Genomic DNA, 9988 nt, shown 5'->3' on the forward strand with positions numbered 1-9988 from the left:
GGGGTCTCCTGCGGGAGCGGGCAGAGGCTGGCGGGGTGACGAGGGTCCTCCTCCCCCGCGCCCTTCGCCGGCCGGGTGCGGCTGGAGGTGGCACCGAGCGGGCGTCTGCCTCGGGGACTTTGGGGCCCTGGGGAGACGAGGGCCGGGCCTGGCGGCGAGCCCAGGGGTGCGGGGAGAGGAAGCCTGGGAGCCAGGGATGGGGCGTGTTTCGCGGGGCGGTTGGACGGGGGACACTGCCGCAAGGCTGTGGGGGGTCTCGGGGGGCCCCGGGATGAAGGTGTGTGCGCTGCCTTCTGTGGAGAAACTTTGGGGAGTCGGGCGCGTGTGGCTGCGGAGCGCAAGGCAAGGGCCCTTGGGCTGGAAGCTGGACAGGGCAGAGGACGTGCCCTGGGAGCCTGGGCGGGAGAGCTCGAGCGGGGAAGCGCGGGTTTGGGGGTGCGGAGGAGTGGGGGCGATGGCTCTGAGACGGGAGGTGTGGGCGGGGTGTCAGGTAGGGAGCCCCGAACTGGAGCGGAGGCGGGTCTGGCGAGGCCAGCGTGGAGTTGCGGTCCGGGTTGGTGCCAAGGAGGAGGAATGGGGGGTACCCTGGGGTGATGCTCCACGGGTAGCATTTGGTAGAGCAGGAGGTGAGGAGGCGTTTCGGAGGGACCCTGGGGGCAGATGTTTTTGTGGAAGTTTCTGGGAAAGGACCCCATGGTTTGTGGAGTAGCCTGGGAGAGGATGTGCCCTGGATGATGCCTGGAAGAGTCTGTGGCATGGGGTCAGGGTGTGTGGCCTCTAGGAGTGTCGGGTCCTTTTGCGGTGAGTGTGGGAGGAGCCCAGCATCCGAGATTTGAGGCTCTGACGGGACCCAGGGATGGATCCAGGAGGCTGAGGGCTCCTGGGCTGGGGCGTTATCAGCAGAAGTTGTCAGTACTTGGTTCAGCAGCCCCTTTCCCCCTGCTGTTTTGCTGTTTCCTAGCTAGTCAAAGTGGACACCCAAATAAATAACTGCTTAGGAGTGGGTCCACGGAATGAGTGAAGAACAGCCAGCAACTCTTCCACCCCCACGGGGAATTTAGATTTTGGTGGCTGAGGCTTGTGGCCGGGTGGGAGAGGAATCCTTACGTAAGTGCTCCTCACTGCTGGGTCCCTCTCCACTTCTGAAGCTCTTCCCAGCATCCGTCTCATTAGAGTGTCTCAATGCCCCATTATGTAGGCAGAGCGGGTGTCCTTACCTCACTCAGCAGCTATGACAGCAGCTTCTGTTTCTTGAGCACATATCTTGTCTCGGCGCTGTATTAAACACTTTCTGTACTGCTGTCATTTAATTCTTGCATCATTCTGGAAGGGTAAATGATAGCCTCCCCTTTTAAAAAATGTAACCAGAAGAGGACATAGAGGCTTTGAGAGGGCAAGCGATTTCTCCAGGATGCCAGCAGATGGGTGGCAGGGTTGACCTGTGAACTCTTAAGCCCGTGCTCTGTCCTCTCTGCCACCCAGTACAGACGAGGAAACCGGTCCAGGCAAGCACAGTGGTCTTCCCAGGGCCACCAGCAGTCCTGGCGGAGCTTGGACTGAGTCCTGATCTTGGACTTTGTGCCAGTGCGCCCAGCACACCACCTTCTCATCTTTGAGGCTAATGGGAGGAAAGTGTGCGTGTGTCCTCACATAGTGACTCTTGTTGGAGTTTGAGGGGAATTTGTGGGGAGCGTCCGGCTAGGCTCTGGGCACCAGTGCCATCACTTATGTGGTATGTTTGTTTTGTTTTGTTTTGTTTGAGTTGGAGTCTCACTCAGTCGCCCAGACTGGAGTGCAGTGGCCAGCCTCGACCTGCTGGGCTCCGGCGATCCTTCCACCTCAGCCTTCCAAGTAGCCAGAACTACAGGCGTGTGCTACTACGCCTGGCTGATTTTTTGATTTATTGTAGAGATGAGGTCTCGCTGCCCAGGCGGGTCTTGAACCCGCGGGCTCAGGCAATCCACTCACCTCAGCCCCCCAAAGGTGCGGGATTACAGGCTGAGCCACCGAGCCCGGCTGTTTTCTTTTATTCTGTTATTTTAGTAAAAATTCAGACATCTCAGAGGGGGTGTGTGTGTGTGTGTGTGTGTGTGTAATGTGTGAGACCATCCTGTGTATCATTTGGTGACTCTTGCACATAAGGTTGTGGTGTTCCTTTCATATCATCAGGGAACTCTTCTGCATTTGCTGTGGCTTATTTAGTTTGACCCCTACTGATGGACTTGTAGATGGTTTCTAGCTTCTCCCCATCAGACTGGCTGCAGTGTGACTCTCCTTGATTCCTGCGTGAGTATAAAGCAGAATACAAGGGTGGAATCCGAGAACCAATGTGTTCATGAAATGGGACTGGCTCTGCCTTGTTGCCTCGCCGGTTGACAGTCCCATCAGCGGACCTTTACTTGAGCACATGTCAGATTTTTCTGACGAACCCTGAATAACTTTGTCCTGAGGAGAAGATCTGTGGTGTCCCTGCTCAGTACCCGGATGTTGAGTGGAGAAGGCAGCACCTTGTGGGGTCCTGCCAGAGACACCTGAAGTTTGCAGCAGGAAGGTGGCGCATCTGCATTCTGATCATAAGCAGGAATTTGCTAGGTGAAGGGATTCTCAGAAGTGGTCAGTGTGGTTTCTGCCCTCCCGAAACTTCCAGGCTAGCAGAGGAAGCTGGCTTGCAGAGCAAGCTGGCTTGCACAGGGGACTGCAGAGAGCGCTAGACATTAATTCGCAGCTGAGTTCTCCATTGTGTGACCCTGCCAGTGTTCTGGGCACCTCTGAGAAGGGAAGCTTTTTGAGGATGGGAGGAACGTTTTAGGGACGGCTTGGAACTGGACTTTCTGTAGGAGCAGCGACAGGGAGCTGCAGTGTGTGGCCAGCAGAGAAGAGGTGGAGCTCTCTCCTCCCCACTTACAGCCTCCCAGGAGTCTGATGGATCCAGTGGGGACCCAGCCCTGCCAGGAGCCACTGAAGCTTGGGAAGGAGGCATAGAACTCGATGACTCCAAGGCACTGAATGAGGACTCCTTCCATGGGGCTGGGACAGAAAGCAGCGATTCAGAGAGGCTTCAGTCTGGAAAGCCTATCAGATGCTGCGGTGCTGGGGAGCGAGCAGCTGGCGGGGAGGGGAGGAGGCAGCCGCCAAAGATCTGGATGGTTCGGCTGCTGCTCTGTTCAGAGGGCGTGGCAGCGGGTGGCCGTGGTGAGCAGAAGACTTCCAGGTCCCAGTCCTACCTGCCGCCCTCCATGGCCCTGGCAGATGAGGCAGCCAGTGGGGACGCTGGCGTTTACAGGGGAAAGTCTGCCGGACGCCCGACACCTCCCCTTTTTGGTGGGATTCCACCAGCCTGAGACACTTCAAACACATCTTTCTGGTTCTCTCCACTGCCAGAGGCACCGAGAAGTGGACAGCAAAGCAGCATGGGCACCTGAGGACCTCTCACAGTTATTAGGAGATAGGGCTCGACAGAGGGGCCAGGGTCTGAAGGGAGGCTGCTGTGTGAGTGAGGCTAGTAGGAGGCTGGACTCCACCTTCTTCTCCTACAACAGGCCCCATCGCTGTATCCACAGCCCTGATCTCAGTCCAGGCCACTGTCACTTCTCTCTAGGATATCTGTGACTGCCCTTCTTTGACTGATGTCTTCTGCCTGTGGCGTCGTGTTCTGGCTGGAGTTGCCCCTGTAATGTGCAAGTCTGGCCACCCTTCTTCTTTGCTTAAAACCCTTTCATAGCCTCCTTGTGCTCTTGGGATAATTTCACACTTGTCACAGTGGGCCCCTGTCCTTTGCTGGGCCTCTGTTCTTTTGGCTTTCCTTGCTAAACCTTTGATACATTCTGAAACCACCCTCTGGCCTTTTTCGAGTTTTTTTTTTTTTTTTTTTGGTTGGAGACTCACTCTGTCACCCAGGCTGGAGTGCAGTGGCATGCTCATGCCCATCCCAGTGTCAACTTGCTGGGCACTAGCGATCCTTGTGCCTCAGCTTTCTAAGCAGCCAGAACTATAGGCGTGCACTACCACACCTGGCTAATTTTTGACTTATTGTAGAGACGAGGTCTCCCCAAGTTACTTGGGAGGGTCTCTAACCCGCAGGCTCAGGCAGTTCACTTGCCTCGGCCTCCCAAAGTGCTGGGATTACAGACTGAGCCACGGACCCCTGCCTTCAGAGTTTCTTAAACCCACCATCTCTTCCGAGGCAGCGCCCTTCCCTCCCTGGCTACTCAAGTCAGCCTCAGGGCTTGACTGAACTGTCATTTCTCCCTCTGCCTCCCATCGCCTCCTTGGCTCCCTCACTAGGGTCCTAGCCACGTTGAGTGTGTGTGTTGTTGCTGCTCATGCTTGGCTCTTGCACTGGACCGCACCTTGTGTAGGCAGGAGCCACGTGGCTTTTCTGTTATTCCCAGAGCTGTGCACAGCACCTGGTATGTTTTGCGTGTGTTGAGCAGATGTGAGCTTTTAGCAGGCTGCACTGGTGCTGGGAGGCCGAAGGGTCAATAACCCATCCTTCCTCTTCCCCACCTTCTTCTTCTTTTTTTTTGAGTCAGGGTCTCACTCTGTCGCCCAGGCTGGAGTGCAGTGGCACAGTCATGGCTCACTGCTGCCTTGACCTCCTGGACACAGGCGATCCTTCCACCTCAGCCTCCTGAGTAGCTGAAACTCCAGGTGTGCACCACCATGGCCACCTGAATTTTTTGTTGTTGTTGTAGACACGAGGTCTTACTGTGTTGCCCAGGCTGAGCTTGAACTCCTGGGCTCAAGTGATTCTCTCGCCTTGGCCTCCCAAAGTGTGCTGGGATTACAGAAGTAAGCAATTGCACCCAGCCCTCTCCGACCCTCTAAAGTGACTCATAGAGTAAATTTGGGGGACTGTGAAGATGCACAAAGGACAGAAATTCGTACTTCAGAGCTACTGATCCCATGTGAGTTGTCTGTCTGCTGGCCCTAGACATTTCCATGTGTGTTGGTAAAAAGCACCGGGGGGGGGGTCTGTCTCTCAATAGACCAATGAAATTTTTCTCCACTGACAAACCTGGTCTCCTGTATTTGTCTTGATTGTCCTGCACCTCTCTCAAGCCTATCCTGGGTAGCTGGTGCATATCTTCTTTGCTTAAAACCCTTTCATAACCTCCTTTTGCGCTTAACAAATGATTGTGGAGCAAATGAATGGGCAAATGACCTTTTGGCATGCATGAGTGCTTGCCTAGCCCTTTTGTCTGAAAGGAAGCTGGCCCTTCCACATTTGCCTGGAGGATAAATTCTAGAAGTGAAACAAACTGCTGGGACAACAGGAGTCTGCGTGGAACACTCTCATAGATACTGCCAGACTGTCCTCTGGGAAGGGGCGACTCGAGGCCCCCCAGTGGTGTGTGAGTGTGCTGGCTGCCCTGGCTCCAGCCGGTGCCAGGCATTACTTAACATGTGCTCTCTTCTCTGCTCACCTGAGGGAACACTTGGCCTCGGGGCAGGACAGAGGCCTGTGGGTACAGGGCTGCCCCTGCTCCGAGCACATGGGGCAGGTGGGTCAGGACCAGTGAGCCCCAAGGATGGGGAGAGGAGTGTGGGTCGGCCTGGTTGGTCTCAGGCCTCAGGGCCTTGAGCTGTCCTAGGGCCCGTGGTGGAAGTGTGAGAATGAAAACAGTGGGAGAGGCAGGAGCTGGCATTTGCAGGCCCTCCTGTGCTCGGCCGTGGGCTGAGCAGAGCTTCGCACATGGGGGGAAGGCACTCTGAGGGCCGCGTTGTCTAGAGGGGCAAAAGAAGGAGGCTCAGAGAAGGCCGACGACCTGCCTGGGATCATGCTGCAAGTGAGTGTCTGCACTGGGCCTGGCGCACAGGCTGCCTGGGCGGGGGCGGTGGCGCCCTTGGGGAGAGGCCAGGGATGAGCCCTGCTGCAGGACTTTGGCAGAAGGGCTGCTGGAACGTGGTCAGGGCCAGGATCCTGCCTGGAATTCCGTTGGCCCGTTGTCTCCAGACGACCTGTTGACAGACTGGAACAGTCTGGGCAGCCCACGCCAGCAGACGGTGTGAAGTGCTTGGCGGGAGCCCGGGGTCATGTCTGTGGCACTTCTCACACACCCTGGGCGCATTCAGCGGACAGTTGTCCCCACGGCAGGGGTCGGGTAGTAGCTTCTGTGTGGAGCAGGAGCTGAGCCGAGCCACCCACTCGTGTCCCTGAGCGCCAGAAGTAGCTTCCTACGCCTCCCAGAGGCAGATGCTCTGGTAAGAATAGTGGGGCACCATCCCCACCAGCAGCCTTAGAGACGGCACCTGCCGGGGCGTGGGAGGATGCCCAGGGCTGTTCATGCCCACCCTCCTCTCCACTCTTGTCCCTGACCCGACTCTCCCCACAGGCAGCTGCTAAGTTAGGCCCAGCCCGACCCCATGTTAATTTCAGGGGCTGAGGACTCCTCTTCATCTCTCTCGTTGTGTGTGACATGGCAGGGGACCCTGGGAACAGAGCCAGCAGTCCTCTCAGTGCTCCGTGGAGCCCTGGCTCAGGGTCTTCATGCCTGAGGAAGGGCTGCCGCGTGTGATTGTGGGGTGGGGGCCAGAGCTGTTCCCTGTGAGTGAGGGCCCACCATCAGGGAGCCTGAACATGCCTTCTTTTGCCCTGCCTCCCCTGCCCTCCCAGGCTCAGGTGGCCTTCCTCCAGGGAGAGCGGAAAGGGCAGGAGAATCTCAAGACAGACCTGGTGCGACGGATCAAGATGCTGGAGTATGCGCTGAAGCAGGAGAGGTGAGCCCTGCCCTGCCTGCACAAGGACGGGGGTCGGGAGGCCACCAGGCCACTGGCATGCTCCCTTCCAACTGAGGGAGACCTGGGTCAGGCGTTCTCTTCACCTTCCGGGTACCCTGAGGTTCTAGGGGAGGGAGCTGAAAAGAGGAATGGCAGGCGAGATTCAGGGTGGACACCAGGAATGCTATTCATGGTGATGGTAACCCACTGCATGCCAAGTACTGTGCATTCCTTGTCTCGTGAATCCCTCCAGTAGCCCAGTGGGTGTGATGAACCTCGTTTCTGTAAGGAACTGAGGCATCAGAGGGTGAGTGACTCCTTCAAGGACTCCTAGAGCGGGAGGGCAGCCTGGTATGCCTGACTCCAGGGAGCGGCGTCCTTACCACGACGCGCTCTCTGGTGCCTCCTCCACGGGGCCATGGGTGGGGACAGTTCAGTTCAGAGCTGGGAGAGTGGAATTCCTCAGGTGATGCTGACCCTGGCTGCTCTCTTGCATCTCGTATGCTTTTGATCTTAGGGCCAAGTATCATAAACTGAAGTTTGGGACAGACCTGAACCAGGGGGAGAAGAAACCAGATGTGTCAGAACAAGGTACCCATTGATCTTCCCACCCAAGCTGAGTGTGACAGAGACTGTGAAGATGGGTACCTCCTTTTTACTTTGCTCCATAGGAGCAGAATTGGCCCCAGGGCTGGGGAGGGGAGTGGGCTGGAATCCCCAGAGGCTGTTCATGCCAGGTACTATTCTGGGCCTCGGGGCCAATCCTGCCTGCTCTCCCTGTGCGGTAGCAGCAGACACACACGGCTCCCAAGATCCTCCGTGAGGAGGGAGTGCAGAGGCATTTCTAGGAAAGCTGGCAAAGACTTCACCGAAGAGGTGGCATTTGAACTGGATTGTTACTCAGTCATTCATTAAAAAAATGTGTGTATTTGTGGCTTTGTGTCACTGGTCAGGGGTAAAGCAGAAAGCAAAGGGAGGCATGGACCCTGCACTTTTTCTAAGCTCCTTGAAAGTAGAATCAGCTCCCAGCAGGGGAGTGAGGGAAGGGTGTGCACAGACGCACACTCAGAGTGTGGTGTGCTTGGGACAGGAGTTAGTGCCTGGGCTTAGGGCATGGCAGGCTGGCTGGGGGTGGCGGGAGGCCAGCTGAGGCAGGCTGCAAGACCTCTGTGCAGGGCTGACAGTGATGGCTGGCATCTGCTGTCACTCCTCTTGCTAGAATGCAGGTTTCTCAAGGACAGGGGTCTTTGTTGACTGAGGAGGCCATCCCCAGCTAGGCATAATGTAGATGCCCAATGAATACTTGAATAAATAGTGAGTGAGTTATCTCCTTTGGTCTTCACAACAGTCCCAAGAGGTAGGTGCTGTTATTGTTCACCTCATGTCTCAGGAAACTGAGACTCGGGTTATGCTAACCTGCCTGAGGTCATGCAGCGGGGATGGGTTCAAGCCCAGTTTGCCCATTGTCTCAGAACAGTGGTCCCTAACCTTTTTGGCATCAGGGACCCGTTTTGTGGAAGTCAGTTTTTCCATACTGGGGGCGTGGGGTGGGGGGATGTGCAGTCAAACCTTACTGCTAATCACTGCCTCAGCTCCACCTCAGATCATCAGGCATCAGGTTCTCATAAGGGTGTGCGTGCTCGATCCCTCACATGCACAGTTCACAGTGCGGCTCGTGCTCCTAGGAGAATCCAATGCCGCCACTGTTCTGACAGGAGGTGGAGCTAGGCAATAACGCGAGCAATGGGAAGCGGCTGTGAATCCCTACAAAGCTTCGCTCCCTGGCCCACTGCTCACCTCTGCTGTGCAGCTGGGTTCCTAACAGGCCACAGACCAGTACTGGTCCGAGGCCCAGGGATTGAGGGCCCCTGTTTAGAACCAGGTCAGTTTTCTGTGTGGGAAGATAACAAGTTGCTCTGTGTTTTGAGACTGAACTGTCTTGACTGGGGTCTGGTTTGGAGAACGACCTGTCAGGCTGGAGATGAGGCACACTTCAAGGAGGAGGAATCACCAAGAGCACAGGATAGAGTGGGTTTCAGACCCTCAGGAAGTGACTCCCCAGGACCAATTTCTGTGCCAGGCCCAATTTCTGCTCTCCAGAGGGGTGAGGAAGCTGGAGGAGGTGATGGGTGGGTGGCTGTGGCCTGACTAATGCCTCCTCCTCTCTCTCCACCTGCCAGTCTCCAACGGTCCCGTGGAGTCGGTCACCCTGGAGAATAGCCCGCTGGTGTGGAAGGAGGGGCGGCAGCTTCTCCGGCAGTAAGTGTGCAGGAGAAGGGGGGCCGGGGGCCCATGGCATGTTTGGCTCGAGAGATAAGTCCAAAGAACCCACAGTCCTTCCTGTCCCCGGGAGAATACTGAAATATCAGGATCGCAGTTGGGCCGCAGCTGGAATGGCCTGTCACTCTGTGGCTGGAGCCTTGCCTGGGGAGAGGGAGGAGGCTCACGGCAGGAGGTAGATGTGGGCATCCCTCCTCCCAGAACATGACCCTGAATGCCTCTTCGGCTTTTTTATTGGTCTCAGTGGCTACAGGAGTCTTGACATATGGCTTTTTTTTTTTTTTCCAAGGGTAATATTAAATTTTTTTTTAATTGCTGAAGAGATTTGTACATTGTGGAAAATTTGGGAAATATAAGGGAACACAAAGAAAAATAAAAGTCACTCATGATGGTGGCTCAGCCTGTAATCCCAGCGCTTTGGGAAGCTGAGGTGAGTGGATTGCCTGGGCAACTTGGCGAGACCTCATCTCTACAATAAGTCAAAAATTAGCCGGGCATGGTAGCGCGTACCTGTAGTTCCAACTACTCAGAAGGCTGAGGCGGAAGGATTGCCGGAGCCCAGCAGGTCGAGGCTGTGGTGGCTGGGAGCAGCCACTGCACTCTAGTCTGGGCAACAGAGTGAGACTCCGACTCAAAAAAAAAAAAATCACTCATGATTCCACCATTCAAGGAATTTTATACGTGTTATATCCCCATAAACATTTTGGCACATAAACTTATCAATCTTTTCTGTGTGTGTGTATTTTATTTATTAATTATTTTTTTTTTAGAGAGAGGTGTCACCTAGGCTGAAATGCAGTGGCACCAATGTAGTTCACCACAGCCTCAAATTTCTGAGCTCAGGCAATCCTCCTGCCTCAGCTTCCTGAGTAGATGGGACTACAGGTGCATGCCACCACACTGGCTAATTTTTTATTTAAAACAAATTAAAAAAAAATTTTTTTTTGAGTTGGAGTCTTACTCTGTTGCCCAGGCTGGAGTGCAGTGG

General features: G+C 55.4%; 1 protein-coding gene across 2 annotated transcripts in view; it reads left to right on the forward strand.

The window, feature by feature from the left end:
• The first annotated feature begins 5718 nt into the window (after positions 1 to 5718).
• STRN4 (striatin 4) overlaps positions 5719 to 9988 on the forward strand; it is a 19144-nt gene continuing 14874 nt past the window's right edge. For both annotated transcript variants that reach the window (XM_008068906.1, XM_008068907.1), the window contains exons 1-4: positions 5719 to 5789; positions 6617 to 6720; positions 7238 to 7311; positions 8901 to 8979. In XM_008068906.1, coding sequence (XP_008067097.1) covers positions 5781 to 5789; positions 6617 to 6720; positions 7238 to 7311; positions 8901 to 8979 — 266 coding nt within the window. In that variant the 5' untranslated portion in view covers positions 5719 to 5780. The remainder of the gene's footprint in view (positions 5790 to 6616; positions 6721 to 7237; positions 7312 to 8900; positions 8980 to 9988) is intronic.

Source organism: Carlito syrichta, unplaced genomic scaffold (genome assembly GCF_000164805.1).
Source record: "Carlito syrichta isolate Samal-C Ts95f unplaced genomic scaffold, Tarsius_syrichta-2.0.1 Scaffold311659, whole genome shotgun sequence".
Taxonomy (NCBI): domain Eukaryota; kingdom Metazoa; phylum Chordata; class Mammalia; order Primates; family Tarsiidae; genus Carlito; species Carlito syrichta.